The following is a 16,648-nucleotide window of genomic DNA, read 5'->3' as shown; positions in this document are numbered from 1 at the left end:
TTCTCCTTGCTCACTGATGTGTTGGTTTGCTCCCTCACCCTGTGTTGGGTCATACATCTTATCATCTACCTCCTCATAGTCCACACCAGGCTCAATGACACAATAAGTTACTGGTAACGATACCTGGCTGGAAAGGACATGTTTATGTCTTTGTTCTCTCCCTCTCTCCCTCTAGTATTATTATCAAGAGCTCAAAGACATGATGATGAACATTTAAAAATAGCTAAGACGTATAATGTGGAGAATAATGTGGAGTAATATGCTGAACTTTGAAACAATGTAATACTGACAGGCCGAAAAAAATTAAATGGACAGTTAAAGTGAAATTCCATTTTTGTGCAGATAAAGTTAAGGCTTTTAGTTTAGCCCTCTATAACTGAAAGGGTTAATAGCTAAAATTCTTTTAGCTTGATTTATTTGTTTTGCTGTGTGTGTAAATCTCAGTCATTTAACAGTGTTTTGTAGCAATAACTTGCAGATAGGAGTGTTAAATAATTTAGAACCTCAATGATCCCTAATAACATGCAGCACAAAGAAATGACGATGAGTGTTTTGCAACACAGTAGTTTCTCCATTACAGAATTTGCCTGCACCAAGCTATACTATGCTTCCAATTCTGCAATATTGAGAAGTCCCCTACACAAGCAAATCCCCCCCCCCCCCAAAAAAAAAACATCCTTCCCAGCTAACCAATCTAGACAACACCACTGAGCTGACTAGCTAAGCACACAAGACTGGCTGATTATACCCTAGATGGTGCCATACACAGATCAAAACATTCAGTGGGACTCCTGCCACTTCCAAGTTGCTTGCCTGAGTCCCCTGCATATGTCCAGCAGAACAGGGCATTATAAACCTGCACAGTTAGGATGCAGTTGCAAGCGTAGGGACCCCTCACTGAGATTGGCTTTGCAGCGGCTGAGGGGCTTAACCCACACGCCTGTGGATAAGTTTAACGAAGAAAACTTGTGTATTGAGGTATTTATCTGCTAGCTTCCTGTCAGTTTGAGTCGAGGTCCCTTTTAATTTTGTTTATTGCATTATAGAACATCTTGCTAAACTTTCATTAGATATAAACATTATTTGGTCTTGATTAAAATGAATGACCCATATTCAGGATGCATCACCTATTAAAAATACAGAAAGACCATATGTCACATGGGAACAAAAACTTTTTGTTTAGCCACTCTAGGTAAAGAATGTCTTTGCTTGGGGATAGAGATGGTCTATGAGAAGCTAATATTTCTGAGCTGATGCAGCTTAATAATTGCTACATTTAATTAGTCAACTGCAAGCTAGATACGTGTGCATATAAGTAGCAAAACAATTAGCATCAACTCAAAATTATTAGCATGTCAGACCATCTTTACCCGAGGACAGAAGCCTAAATATTTCCTGTGGCAAACAACTGAACCTTACAGAATAAGATTTAGGTAATAAACAAAACATTGACCTTCACCAAAATAAAGTAAGATATGCACAGCATAATGTATACATAATGCATTAAATACAGTAGATGTGCTTTCCTAATTTAAGCAGTACTGAAGAATACAAAAAAAAAAAGGGTTTCACTTACCTGGGTTTTCTGCCACCCCCTTGCAGCCTTCCAGTCCCGCGCCGGTCCTGGCCAAGCATAGCTTTCTTCGTGCTTCCGTCCTCAATAGTGTCCTGTGCGAATAGCAGAACCGTATTGCAGACGGGAACGCAAAGAAAGTTACGCTTGGCCAGGGCTGTGCAGTTGCCGTTGACTGACAAGTCGGCGGTAATAAAACTAGCTGGCAGGGGGAGAATGGAGTATCATGGAGAACCAGCGCAGGGCAGGAAGGCTGCAAGGGGCTGGCAGAAGCCCCAGGTAAGTGAAAAACTTAGTTTTTTTTTTCTTATTCTTTAGTTCCGCTTTTAATATCGGCAACCAGTGTCCAGATATTTGCATTTGAGAAATCTTACCATCATATCATTTTTAATAGAAGAACCAAATGTATAGGTCTGCCCAAATTCCCAGTAGCAAAACGCAGAATGTTTTCCCTCTTAGGGCAAATCGAATCACAGTTTTGAAAAGCTTTATGCCCACCTGTTAGCTAATCTTGGAGACCAGAAGGTGTTGGGTTGAGCTTTTTTTTCCTTTTTTGATGAAGCTTGATGGACATATGGTATGCCTCTTTTCAACCTGACTATAACTATGTAATAAGGGTATCCACAGTAAACATATTCCATGCCTATCTTCATAAGAAGAAGCAGGTGTACTTCAAATTAGCCATACATTGGAGTTACCGGTAATAAATATTTGCTTACAAGCATTCAGATCGTTATATTAACACCTGACATGTGCACTTAGAACTATTTTAACAAAGGTGGAAATGTGGAGTTTCCTCAGTGTCCACAAAGACAAAAGAGGTCACCAACAGATTTGAATTTAATTGTTTTTTTAATTTTTCGAATAAATTTGATCCTCAGTACCCTTGGCCAAAGTATATATGTATAAAAAGTACATTTATAATAAAAGACAGACATGCTCTTCATAAACAATGATCTACAGCAGTGATTGTCAGATCAGCAGAGAACAGTTGGAAATCTGATAAAGGTTTATCCTATCGGATAACCGTTTCTTCTAAAGTTGTTTTATGAAGGTCCGATTTTTATTTGTTGTTTTTATGAAGTACATTAGAAAATTATCTTACAGCTATAATGCATTTCATTGTCTCGTGACTTTAATGCATTAGTTCTATGTGATCATCTTTTACAGCCTTTTTAAACCTTCAGTTATGTTACACAACAAAAACCAAATTGTCTAATTCACAAAAGAGCTCATATAAAATCGGCTAACGAAATAAAGTGTAAGTGCGGGTCTTTTGCAATGTCAGCTTTTTACATTATTACATTTCTTCTATAAGTTCTGTGTAATTACAGTGCCAGAGATAACTAACACACGGTCTGAAAACTCATAAAAAAAAGCATAAAACTCATAAGTAAAACAAACCAGAGGAAGGTAAGAGCTGAATAATTAGAGATGAACAGATAATTAATTAATGTCTGCGGGCTTATGCTGATAAGATGAAAGTTCCTCTGCTGGTTTATCAAGTGGAAGCACGCAGTCCCCAGCATGACATGTATATTGTAACAAACGCCTGGAATAAAATCTAATTAGGGATATATTTATCTGGAGAAGAAACAGCATCACCTACCTCGTTCTCGGACAATGACTGCATATGGGAGGATAGAAGAAGAGAGGAAAAGATGGTTAGATGCTGATGAATAAAAGGGATTTGTACAGTCCGCATTCAGTATGCATTTTAGTCAGTCATGTGACTGGCTAAAGTATTGTATATCTGAGCTTTCATGTCATGTAAGGCAAACACATTGCAAAGATGGTATAACAGAAAATAACATAAGAAGCAGCACCCAAACACAAGCGGAGTGTGTACTGTCCTGGTGTACTGTGGAGGAGTAAGAATTGTACACTGGGAAGACCAAGCAAACCCTCAGTAAGAACATGACCTGGAAGTTCAAGACTCTGTGGTCTAGCCATCCTCAAGAAGAAGGGACATTTTTTTGAGGATGGTGTATTTATTTCTGAACTAGGGAAAGCCTTCAGCAAGTGCTATCAAAGTACAGTGTTGTTTTATTACTTGATTAATACCTTCCTAATGTAATTTACCTAGACCGTTGCTTGCAGTTCAAGTACTACTTATTCTTACAAATGCCTAGGCATCTGGTTAACTTGTTAGAACTGAATACTTTGCTCTATAAAAGTAATGAAATGCTTAAAGTGGGCCCAAGATCATAATAGAGACAATCCTTAAAGCAACCTGAAGTGAAAAACGAATGGGATAATGAAATGTATGTGTAGTAAGCTAAGAAATGGTACGTTAGTACCAAAGAAAAGAGTCTCATACTGTTTTCCATTACAGGAAGAGTTATAAAAAAACACTTCAGTTATCTATGCAAAAGAGCTCTTTGACCCAACTTTGGTCAAAGACAGTCCTGTTTTCTGAAGCTCTTACCTCAACCTGTCTCTCACCATTTCTTGTTTGAGGTTTTACTGCAGGAATGTTCAAAGGTTAATTTGCTCTGTTCTGTTTTATTGTTTAACCTTTTGAGGACCGCCCATAGTAGATCCTACGCCGCACTTGTGGCTGTTCTAGCCTGATGCGGCGTAGGATCTACGTCACCCGCCGTTACCGCTCCAGACGGATCGCGCGCACCCGAGAGGGGAGATTAAGCCGTCATATGACAGCTGACATCTCCCCTCAGTGAACAGCAGCCATCGCATATGGCTGCTGATCAAGTGATCACTACAATCACCGACGGATCGTAGTGATCACTTACAGAGCTGCGGCGGTAGGGGACGGGAGGATCCACTCACCTACCTTGTATTCCCCCGACTATTGGCGCCCCCCTCCGCTCTGGCCGGCATCTCTGCTCCATCTGACATCAGCGCCAGGTTCCGGCTTGATGACGTCATCAAGCAGCGACCCAGAACTAAGCGTCAGTAGGAGCAGAGATGCCGTGGGAGCGGAGGGGGCTACTGCGGTCCATCGCTGGAGCCTGGAAGGTGAGTGAAGGCTGCTGGCGAAATGGGGGACATCGGGCTTGGCGGGGGACACCATGCCCAGCACGCAGCACTGGGGATCTGTCTGGCTGCCTGACCCCCCCCCCCCCCCCCCAAACGTGCACCCCTCATGCAAAAACACCTGGTCCTTAAGGGAGATAAGGCAGCCGGTCCTCAATAGGTTCAAATACAGAGTGTGGTTTGTAAACTGTAAATATGACATAATGATCCACTGTTCGAAAAAAAGAATAAAAAAAAAAAAAGCTACAGAACTGAAAAAAAAAAAAAAAAAAAAAGAGACTTTTGCTACTAATGTTCTATTTGTTATCCGAACTAAACATACAATTCATTATATCATAAGGTTTTTTCGCTTCAAGTTTGCTTTAAATTATGTGCTAGTGCTAGCACCGATGATCAGATAAGTGTAGCGTGACCAAAAGAAAATACGGCAGTCTTGTGTTTGTCCTGTGATAGAAGAAACCATATTTTTCTAGGGTGAGTTTTTTCTTCCCTTCTCAATTTTTTTTTTTTATTAAACACTTGTATTTTGTTATTTTAAGTTTAGCTGTATCAGCACAGAATCACTACAAAATATATTAAACTTAATCTTAAAGTCTGTACTTGAGACGAATTACACACATATATATATATATATATATATATATATATATATATATATATATATATATATATATACCTGGGGCTTCCTCCAGCCCCCTTCAGGCTGATCGCTTCCTCGCCGTCTTCTCAGATTGCCTCGATCATCCGCTAGGCAACATGGTATATCCATCAATTGACTCCAGTCAGAGCAGATGCAGTCCCGGCCTTGAGCTTTCCCCCGGCAATGGGAGCTTGATGGGGCGTGTGGCTGAGCCGTGCATGTGCAGTACGCCCCCGACTGGAGGAATTACTGGTGCAGCTAGCGGAGGATCCAGGAAATCAGGGAGGATGGTGAGGGAGTGATCAGCCTGAAGGGGGCTGGAGGAAGCCCCAGGTATGTATAATTTGTCTTTTTTTGTCATATGTTTCCATTAAGTAATAGGAGCCCCCTGGAAAAAGAACCATAATCATACATACGTGTTCCTTCTTCTGTAACCATTCCAAGGCCTTCTGCTTTGTTTTGTCTTTCAAATGCATTCAAGTCAAGAACACTGAAAAAAATAATAATAAAAAAAAAAGATAAAGAAAAGGAAAGGAGAATCAGTCTTGAATTGACCTGTGCCTGTGTTGGTGACGAGGCCCTGTTGTACCGTTAGTCACACTACTGAGTTGACCTTGTGTTTAGTGTGCCCTATTGGGTAAGAGCGTGGGCTTGAAATCGATTGTTGAGTCCTGTAATATGCTTCACAGCACATGTATAGTGTTGCATTTCATCATAAGAAAAGCTTACTGATTGCTTCGTTTTGTGCTTAGCAATTGACAATAACAGCATTACATTTCCCCAAGGCCAAAGTAAAGTGCACTCTATATATAAAATTTTATATTTATGAGAACACAGAGGAGCCTACTCACCTGCATGACATCATTAAGCCGGACAGACTTTGGAAAAATCCAGCATCTTTTTTTTCTTTTAAGTAATCTAACATTTTCTGTGAATAGAAAGAGTGCAAGGACAGAAACTTAACACCATCATTATATTACTGTCAAGTTTATAGATTAGTCCATTTACAGAATACTGGAAACAGTAAGAGGCTGCATGCAGGGTCTCTTGATGGAGTATATAGTCCAACAAATCAATTAAACCATCAAACTGAAAAAGAACTGTATTTTTAGGTTTGTCAAGAAGCAACAGAAACTCTTCTTTAAATGTAGTTTTTATATGAGCATATTGTCCCTGGCAACCAATTTCATTTAACTAATGCTAGCATTAAAGCAAACCTAAACTGAAAAAAAAATGTAAAAATAAACATACTTACCTCCCGAATAGCGTGCTTAGCAATCTCTTTCGCTTCTCCTACGTTCTGTTTGCCCACTGTGATCAATAAAATCTTCTGTTCTTCCATTTTAAAAACGGTGATGACCCCATAATTCTGGGTCAGCATTCCAGAAACAGTAATATTGCTTGAGCCATAGGGTAACATGGACATTACCTTTCACATCAGTTGTCCTTTCAGTTATAACTGACAGCAACTGATATAGTGAAAAAGGGCCCTAAGGCTTTCAGCTTCCTGATAGAGAGTCTGACAAGATCCTGTCAGAACTGAAAGGAATTGTTGTTAGAAAAAAATGGTGAGATTCTGAGAGGAACTGACAGCACGTTAGTATGTAATAATTTGCAGGTACATCAAAGGCTCAAAATATGCAAGCTTCTGATGACCTCACATCGCTCAGGATTTACCAGCAAATTTAAATGCCTCGCAATGGGGAGCAAAGCATTTGTGCCACAGAGCTATCCTTCAGCACCACGGCACTGCTGCCTTGCTCACACAGATGCGCACGCACTTGTCACAAGAGCCAGCGAGCACATACACAATGTTCGTTGTTGCCCACGGGACCCACCTTGACCACTGCCAACGCCATCCTCTTTTTACTGGGAGCCCCAGCAGAACATCTTTGAATTTCCCCCTGAGGCTCCCTATTTGTCCACTTGGTGGCCCAATAAGAATCATCTTTATTCTCACTGGACCAATAGGTATAGAGGGTCAATTTTGATGCTATACCTATTTATTTAGAAAAAAGGAAACTTTATTAAGGAGGGGAAATGTCTTCCTCTTTACCCTTCTGTTTCTCAACTGTCATTTGTTTCTTCTTTTACTTCTGTAAATCTTGATTGGAGGGTCCTGGAGTATTCTTATTGCTTTAAACTTAAGAGCAATGGGAGTCCCTGCGGGAGGCTCAAAGATGCTCTGCTAGGGCTCCGTTACCAGTATAGTGGCAGAGAAGAAGCAGAGGAGTGTGGGACGTCACAGCAGACGGGACTGGCAGCATTTTTTTACTATTAGATAGGTAAGGAGTCAGAACTGACAAGGTGAGCTGACAAGCTTGTGAATTGCATAGGGCCCCATGTGTTTATTTTTAATAATTTTATTCGGACCAGGTTCACTTTAAGGGCTAGCTATAGGCTTCAATTCACTAAGATCTGTTTGGCAAAAAAAAAATAAAAAATCATGTGTGGTAAATTACCTCATGCTGTCATTTATTTATTTTTTGAGTGTTTATTAAGATTCACAGTGTAGATATATTACATTATTTATTTTGTTCCTGGATCAGTCAACCTACAAGATCATCTGCTGCTTCTGCCGTCAAAGTCGCAATTTTTTTTTCAAATGCATTCAACCCATAGTTATTGTAGTTCCCTGCCCACTGCATGATCAAGTTAGCAGCAGTGTAAACAAAATTTGATCCGATTCCTCCAGAATCTGATCTTAAGCTGGCCAATTACCATACAATCTTGATTATACAATGTTACCAATTTCATGTAGTATGAGAGTTTTTACCTAGTCAATCTGTTCAGATCATTCTTATTCTGTTGGTCCTTCTACTAAATAGCAGTGGCAAGATTCTACAATGAAGATGGCATAGTTCACAGGTGTACAGCATCGATGGTATTAAAAGTCTAAAGGTGCAGATTGGCTAAAAGACAGAACTCTCTCTAAACTGTTGGCTGCCCATACACCACCGACTGATTACTGTTCAATTTCGGAATGAAAACTCTTGGGAATCTGCCTCGTCATGATGCCTCTGCCACCTGGCTGCCCCCGAATGTTAATGTGCCCCCCCCATGCCCATTTATTGTAATCTCAGTTGCTCTAGCTGTGATAACTCCTGGCTTTCTCTGCTGTCTCCTGAATGCCATGGTCACACTGAGTGCCATTATGTGTTGTTGTGTATACCACGTGACATCCCACACACACTTGGTGGTGCTTGAGGGAGACAGAGGACAAGACTGGGAGTCACCGCAGCTGAACAAGTGAGATTTACAATGCACAGGCATCAGGGGTGGGACATTTACATTTGGGGGTACAGAGGCTGGAGGTCTGTTGCAACATGCCACGCCGTTCCCACCGCTTCGACCATGTCAGACCGAGATTTTCCTGCTTGATTGATCAATGCTTTCCACCAATTTCAGCCCAAAAACGGTCAATGATTTTTTGACCGTTTTCGATTAAGTTATCAAATCGGATGGTTGATACCGCTAGATGTATGCCTGGCTCCTGCCAAGATTAGTTATTTTATAAATACAGGTACTTATCACACAGTTATCTTCTGTTTATCTCTTCTGGGAGTTGAGCCCTGGCCTTCATTATTGACATTCCAATGCCATGCAGTATCATGTAAGGAAAAAAATAGAAGTCTATATTACCTGTTGCACCACAGTATTGCCACCATTTAATACTGCTATTCCAAGTTTCAGTGTTTCCACGACCATAGAACTCATTTCACCTGCGTGATAAAAAAAAATGAGCTCTCAAAATGAGGATCACAGTAAAAAGGTGCTCAGAATGCCATGCCATGTATGGTCAAATGTGTATGATGTGTATGATGCTCACAAATATAATGTAATGTTTGAGCTACACACTTTTTTCAAAATCTACTTTTTTTTCAAAACCTACCTAATCTGATGCGATGGGGCTAGCTGTTCCCTGCCTTCCGGAGCAGTGCTTTTCAGCGCTGCTAGATTTGGGCGCAGCCGGCGCTTCCATTGACTTCAATAGGAATCATTCCTATTGAAGCGCTCAGTGAGTAACGTCGGCTCCGTCAGAAGACGGAGCCGAAGTTGCTTAAAAACATAATAATTTGGCCTCCAGCAATCGCTGGAAGCCGAATTATTTCATTCCCCCACTATCCATGGCGGCCTGGAGGGGGAATAGTAATTAAATCGGCCCGGACTTGTGCAGAAGCAGGATCAGCCATATACCGCTGTATCCTGCGCCCACGTCTACCGGCGCCGATTTCAAATGTACTCCTGCCTTCTGCCTCTCTCTGCCACAGCTGATTTATAATGCAACTCACACACTCCAGAGCTGTGTTGTTGCTTCTCACATAAAGTAACTAAATAAACAAGGTGCTAATTAGTTACTTGCTTAGCTAGTTACATTGTTGCAACAACACCACTCTGGAGTGTGTGAGCTGTGTTATAAATCAGCTGAGGCAGAGAGAGACAGAAGGCTGCTAGCAGAGAGCAGGAAACAGCAAGCCTGTTGCATCAGCGTCAGGAACAGCTTTGTGGAAGAAAAGAATTGGTGTTTGGAGCTATTTTTTTCAACACAAGCTCTGTGGAGAAATGTCTGCTGTCCATTAAATAACTGATGGTGGGGATAATGCTAAAGCATAATTTTGCTGTAGGGTCCCTTTAAAGGACCACTCCGGCAAAAAAAACCTAAGCAGTTAAAATCTGACAGGTTTTGAACTAGTCCATCTCCTCATGGGGGATTCTCAGGGTTTTCTTAGTTTTCAAAAGCATTTCCTGGACAGCAGTTTAAATGCTAACATAGTAGGATACCAGCCAGCCTTACTACTCACTTGCACACTATTTTGCCACTTAGACTTAGCAATTGACATTCAGGAAATGCTTTTGAAATCAGAGAAACCCTGAGAATCATCCATGAGGAGATGGACTAGTTCAAAACCTGTTGGTTTAGTCAGATTTTAACTGCTTACTTTATTAGCTGGAATGGTCCTTTAATGCTGGATACACACGATGCAATTTCCCATCTGATGGATGGGTAACTGACGGGAAGTTGTATTGTGTGTACACATCCAAACTGCTTCCAATCGATAAAAGGATCGATTTTCCAATGATAACTTTGCAAAATCGATCCTGTTATGGATCAGAAACAGATAGGACAGGTCAGGAGTAATGCTGGGTACACACTATGAGATTTTATGGTCGATTTACTGTCAGATCGATTATTTCCAACATGTTTGATTTGCTTTCAGATCGATTTCCGTGCATTTTCCGATCGATTTCCGTTAACTACAATAGGAAATTGATCGGAAAATGTTCGGAAATCGATCAGAAAGCAAATCTAAAATGTTGGAAATAATCGATCTGACAATAAATCGACCATAAAATCTCATAGTGTGTACCCAGCATAAGGTCTGCCCTGTCGCACGGAGTCTTCTGCGTCTGCGCAAATAGTACTGTGCAAGCGCAGAGTGCTCCCAGCAACAGGAGCATGATGGGGCAGCGTGTGGCCAGGCCAACCATAGGCAGAGTGGCCCGACTGGTGCAATGGAATCTATATTACTGTGGGCTATTACAAAGGAACAGAGCCACTGTTGAGGACGGCAAGGGAGGTAACATGGCGATGGACGGCAAGGTGTTCATGGGGCTCCAGGTAAGCATTGATTCTTTCCTTTACTACATCTAATGCTGGGCATACACGGATGGATTCCTTATTATCAATGGAGCCGCTGATGGCTCGATTTATAATTTCCGACGTGTCCGATACCCCGCCGGATCGATTCTGCGCTCGATCCCCGTGGGCGGACAATGGGACAACAACGAGCGGAAGATAAGAAGCACCCGCGGGGACTAACAGGGGGGAATCGATCCGGGCGCACGCGGGGACGTGCCGGAATCGAGCCAGCGGCTCAATCCGGCGCATAATCTACTCCGTGTATGCCCAGCATAAGGTTCACTTTAAGGTTTGTTGCCCCTTAGGGGGCGTTAAGGTGGACACCGACTGGGTGGGGGTTGAAGTAAGGCCAGAGGGAGGGAGAGGAGGGTGGTTCTGTGTTAGAGTAGGGAGAGGCTAGATCATAGTAAGATTAGATATCACTAAATATTACCAATATTTTACAATAAGAATGAAGTAGTAAAGTTACCAATATTCTACTACCGGCCATTCCTTGGCTCTTTTCAAGGGACACCTTTATCAAATGTACGCCTTAAATGGCTGCTAGTAATTTCCTTATATTTTAACATCATTTGATATGTTCCCAGTTGATCTACTTGCCAAGATTTCCAAACCCTGGATAGGTCAGTTATCTCATATAGCTGTTTACCTGGAGTTTACTTGAATCTAAATAAATGACTGAGATTTGAAATTCTCCAGAAAAACATGGATGTCAGAGGCAGGTTTGTGCACATTGCCTTAAAGGGGTCCTGTCGCCCTTTTTCCAAATGCAATTTAAATGAAGAGATATGTTCCTTTCATAAGTACAAATCTTTTTTCCCTTGTCTTGTTTAGAAGCAGCTGTGCTGTCTCTCTCCTGCTCCTTTCTAATTATTCGTCTAGTTAAGACGAATATTGTGCTGCAGGAAGAGGCAGACAATACAGCAGCTGTTCCTCCCTGCTATCTGCCTCTCCCTTCTCCGCTGCACGTCATCTGATGAGTCATCTCTGACCTTTCTGTGTGCTCCAGCTAGCAGAGCGAAGGTCTGCTCCGCTCCAGTGAGGCTGACAGCAGGGAGGAGATCTGCCTCGTGTGGCTTCAGCTCAGCTCAGGTGCACAGCAGTACAGGGAGACTGTGAACTGACCCGGAAGCACTATACATTGCAGCCATCTTGCCCAAAGGTTTAAAAGTTATATTTTATTAATTAAGTTATTTATTGGCAGCGGGGAGCGGCGAAAATAGGAGAAATGAAGAGGGGGAAAAACGGGGGAAACAGCAACATGTTTATTTTAATGTGCTGTAAATTCATCACAGATCTTTAAAAACGAACTTCAGATTTTTGTTACTGTGGGAATATACATCCCCACTCCAGCACACCTGGAATGTGTAAATCAAGAAACTATTTATGCTGGCTTTTTCCTCAGGGATGAACATTATCATTTGCATAGGGGTGTTTTCAATCTCTTTATGGATTCAGTAGCTGATGCATTTCCCCCACTGGCACTCTCTAGCAACCCTACCAATTTTAAAACATTTTAGATGAACTCAGGTGAAAGGATGTTTTAAGATATAAATATGCAGGTGGAGGGGAACATTGGAGGAATATATTTGCCACACAGTTGCAATGGTTGATGTGACTATGCCATTGCTTACATTGCTCATATGTGATTTAGCTGTTCCAGAGAAATTCTCTTTGGTCAGTCATATAAGCAAGAGATCAGTACAAAACGTATAGCATGGATAGCAAAGTGGCAGTTTGTTTCTCTGCACAGAGCTATCACCTGACCTCACCCACTTCCTCCTTTAATTTCACCTTCTGGAACCGAGGGAGGAGATATGCCAAGCCAGCTCTATTTTACAGGAAAAAGACTCTCTGATGCCCCCCAGCTCTTCTCTGACTACCTAACACCAACAATGATTGGATACGAGGAAGAGTTTAGCCAGAACATAGTCTGCCGTATAGTCCAGCTAAGCTAGAGGATGTAAGGAGGAGGAGGAGGATGTCACGTGATCGGACCACTTCCATTATCCCGAAGTTCACCAATTTCCTGCCTCCCTACAGACTCTCAGCTGACTCACAGAGCCTCTCCACATCAGAGAAGATGTAAAGGTAGTGAGAAAGGGCTCCCATCGGGGGCCTCCTCTGCGACTTACATCTGCTGGCAATAAATGCACCTGTGACCATTCTGTTTTTCTTTGCTGGATAATCTTCCAGCATCACAGCCTGCAGCTGCCGCAGGTGCCAGTTACGGCTTCCTCCTCCGCTCCAACCCGAGCTACCGACTCTCTCGGCTCTCATCTTTCCAGCTGCTGCTGTGCCTCCAGACCACCTCCAGCTACCTCTACCCTCTGCATTAGCTTATTTGTCCCCTGGCTCCAGATCTTCAGCCAAAGCTGCATGGTAAGCTGGCATTTAGGGGTATTGCAGGACGCCAGCTGGGCTCCAGCTTCATTCTATTGCTGCTTGCTATATCCAGCCCCTGCAGGCTATTTATTATCTCCGGTGTAGTGACATTGTGCGTCCACACATCATGCGTAATCTCGACGCAGATGTACCACCAGGTCACGCACTGAGAGGAACACAGGAGGGAGCATGGATTGTGGCTGGAGACAGAGGAGGAGACCAGGAACTCTGATTGTGCAGCTAGATGGTTAAGGGCTTCCCACTGTGTGCTCTGCACGCAGCTGTACATTCGGACTAGCATACACACTGACCCCTCCTCCACACATCAACACTTTAGGGGGAGAAAAGGTGCATCTTACAGTCCCAAAAATATGGTAATTACCAAGGGTTAGGGGTAGGTGGGAGGTGGTTGGTGTTAGGGATAGATAGAGGAGGGTTAGTGTGAGAATCAAGGTACCAAGGTTCCTAGAAAAATAGTTAAAGTTTAACTCTGAAGTCTGTGCAGCATCTATTTCAATGTGGCATAGAAACTGGTTCATTCAGCTGCCATCAAAATGAAATAATGAGCATTTCAAAATTTCTATTTTGTTCTCAACAGTGTTTACTTTTCAGGACAGCCACAGTTGCATTGGACTTGCTGTCTGACCGTTTGACATTTCAATACAGATAACACTGCTTTACTAACACTTGCAATAGAAAAAAAATAAAACAAAAAGGGGACACAGGCAGGTTCTCAGTATACTTAGTACTTCATGTACCAATCTTTATCACATCGTGCCACATGTCAGTTTAGGTATGCTCTAACCAAAGCAAGCATGAACTACGTTTTAGCCAATTCTATATGTCTTTTTTTTTCTATATTCTATATGTCTGTTTTGCTAGCTACATGAACAGGACAATGCATTATGAAGGCTACCATACCAGCAATTGGCTAGGAATATTCATTCAGTCAGTCTGGAAGAAAAGGTTTGGATTGAATCACAGACAAATTATCATTTCTTAGGGCTCTTTTATACCGGATGCAATTTGCTGTGTTTTGCGTTCAGTTTCTGATCACATGCAAATCACAAAATGCAAGGACAACTTCATAGTATAGCACATCAGAGGAATTCTTTTAGTGGGCTATGATTCTGCCGCCCGGAGATTTGGGCGCAGGGTAAAGTCGACATAAGTCCCAGCGGCGTTAATAACTATTCCCCCTCCAGGCTATTCCTGGAGGCCATATTACAGTGTTTTATATATTAATTTGTGCTCTGTCTTTTGACAGCACCCAAATTACTCACTGAGCGCCACTATAGCCGTAATTCCTATTAGGGCCTATGGTGGTGCCAGCTGCACCAAAATCTCCTGCGCTGTTATTACAACGCTCCTCCTTTTATACTACTGCAATACGATTCTGCCCAATTGCAATTATCTTCTGCGTTTCTCCATGTGTGCCTAGCAGCCACAGAAAATCACAAAGTGCAATCGCAGCAAAAATGTATTGTCACACTTTGCAGTATAAAAGAGCACTTAGGGCTCGTTCACATCTAGGGCGTTTTTGGCATTTTTTCAAGCACAGGCGATTTTCAAAATCACCCTAAAAACTCTTGTGCAATGATTCCCTATGAGAGAGTTCACATCTGAGCGTTTCGTTTCAGATCTACTCTGTAAAGCGGTGCCTGTACCATTTTTAAGACGGTTTTGCCTCAATGAAAGGCATATGAAAAATGCAAAACGCTCACAAAATCGCTTTTTGCAGCGATTGCATTCGTATTTTTTAAGAATAAATACATTGTATTTATTATTTATTATTTTCCGGTTCAAAGAGTTCACTTCCAGACTTGTGTCAGGGAGTAAATAAAAAAAATCACTCTGAAAAAGCTTTAAGAAAAGCGCTTTTAAAAAAAAAAATGCAGTGTGCAGTGGAGCGCCGGAAGGCGCTAAAAAAAAAAAAATCAACACAGAATCGCAAAACACTTGCGTTTGCGATTTTAGATGTTAACAAAGCCTCAGTGCAACAATTCCTGTTTGGAAAAAGGGCTGGACATCTAATGTCTAATGCTGGGCATAGACGGGTCGTTTTTCCCTTATCAATCGAGCCACTGATGGCTCGATTGATAATATCCGACAGGTCCGATGACCCGCCGGATAGATTCCCCGCTCGATCCCCGTGGGCAGACAATAGGGGGGAATCGAGCAGAAGATAAGGAGTGCCCGCGGGGACGAGTGGGGATCGATCCGGCCACCCGCGGGGACGTGGCGGGAGTCGATCCGGCGGCTAATCGAGCCACCGGGTCGACCCATGTATGCCCAGCATAAGGGCAGTCACATTTTATAAAGCTGATACACATACAAATGATAGAATGTTACCTTTACTTGCACTGATCATCTGTAGCACCATCTCAGCAGCCCCCCTCTCGTGCAGGCGGGCCTGCTGGTACAATGTTTTCTGTTTCTCCATTTCTTTTTCCTGTGATTAGACAGAGAAATGAGACATGTATTTTATTTTCATAGCAGCCAGAAAGACAACCTAAACACAGGGTAGTAAAACCAGCATAGTTTAGTGCCATGCATGGCATATTTTAGCTGCTGCAGACTATAATGGAGTAGAAATGAAAAATTAGTGCAATTACCATACAGGAAAAGTTACATTTATTGTGGGACATAACTTGGTTTAAAATAGGTGATTATATGAAGACATAAAATAAACTTACTTCAAATGTTTTTTCTTTTTCTTCATCTTCCTCTTCATTTTGGCAGCTCTGTAAAAGAAAGGCAGATAGCAAATAAGATTTTTCATGTACATGACTAGATACCCACAAAACTCCACATGACTTTTTTTTTTACCAGCCAACCATTATAATAAATACCAAGTTTCCATTTTAAAGATCTGAAATAACTCCTAGTGAGGCATTTCTTTTACTTGACTATTAGAAGATAGTCTGTCAGTGGCACAGTTATGCATGGTAACTGTTGTGAACATTAGTAAGATCTGAAAGCATTACACTGGGCATAACCTTGAGGGAGAGGAATATGTACAGGACAGTTGTTGACTAAAATAACATTTGCCAGGCCATTGAACTGATCAACTGCCCCTAATGCATTTTAAAACAAAAATATTTTTAAATAATTATGTAGGAAAAGTATGCTCAATCAATCTAACTAACTCAACTAACCAGGGCTACCATAAGAATCTATAAAAAGTCTGTGGATTCCATAAGCGTATACTTTTTTTCGTTCCTCTTGGACATTTATATGCAAGGTGAAATTTTGTGCTTCCTTAGTTAGGTTCCATACTGGAGTACTACCTTTTCAGCACTTCCTCACTCAACTAAGCTAGCTCGATAGATTTTTATTAAAGGTGATGAGAATTGCTGATTTTTTGCACTGCCACTCTCTGTCAGTAAGTGATCTCTCTACGAAATATTGC

General features: G+C 41.8%; 1 protein-coding gene across 12 annotated transcripts in view; it reads right to left on the bottom strand.

The window, feature by feature from the left end:
• The window catches only part of RYR3 (ryanodine receptor 3), a 1,134,733-nt gene that overhangs the window by 153,570 nt on the left and 964,515 nt on the right, over positions 1-16,648 (bottom strand). For all 12 annotated transcript variants that reach the window (XM_068253938.1, XM_068253930.1, XM_068253931.1 and 9 more), the window contains 6 exons: positions 15,933-15,980; positions 15,589-15,688; positions 8,853-8,932; positions 6,062-6,138; positions 5,627-5,700; positions 3,183-3,200 (listed from right to left, as the gene is read on the bottom strand). In XM_068253938.1, coding sequence (XP_068110039.1) covers positions 3,183-3,200; positions 5,627-5,700; positions 6,062-6,138; positions 8,853-8,932; positions 15,589-15,688; positions 15,933-15,980 — 397 coding nt within the window. The remainder of the gene's footprint in view (positions 1-3,182; positions 3,201-5,626; positions 5,701-6,061; positions 6,139-8,852; positions 8,933-15,588; positions 15,689-15,932; positions 15,981-16,648) is intronic.

This window comes from Hyperolius riggenbachi, chromosome 9, assembly GCF_040937935.1.
Source record: "Hyperolius riggenbachi isolate aHypRig1 chromosome 9, aHypRig1.pri, whole genome shotgun sequence".
NCBI lineage: Eukaryota > Metazoa > Chordata > Amphibia > Anura > Hyperoliidae > Hyperolius > Hyperolius riggenbachi.
Note: the sequence above shows the minus strand (reverse complement) of the source record. Positions and strands in the feature narration are given on the sequence as shown.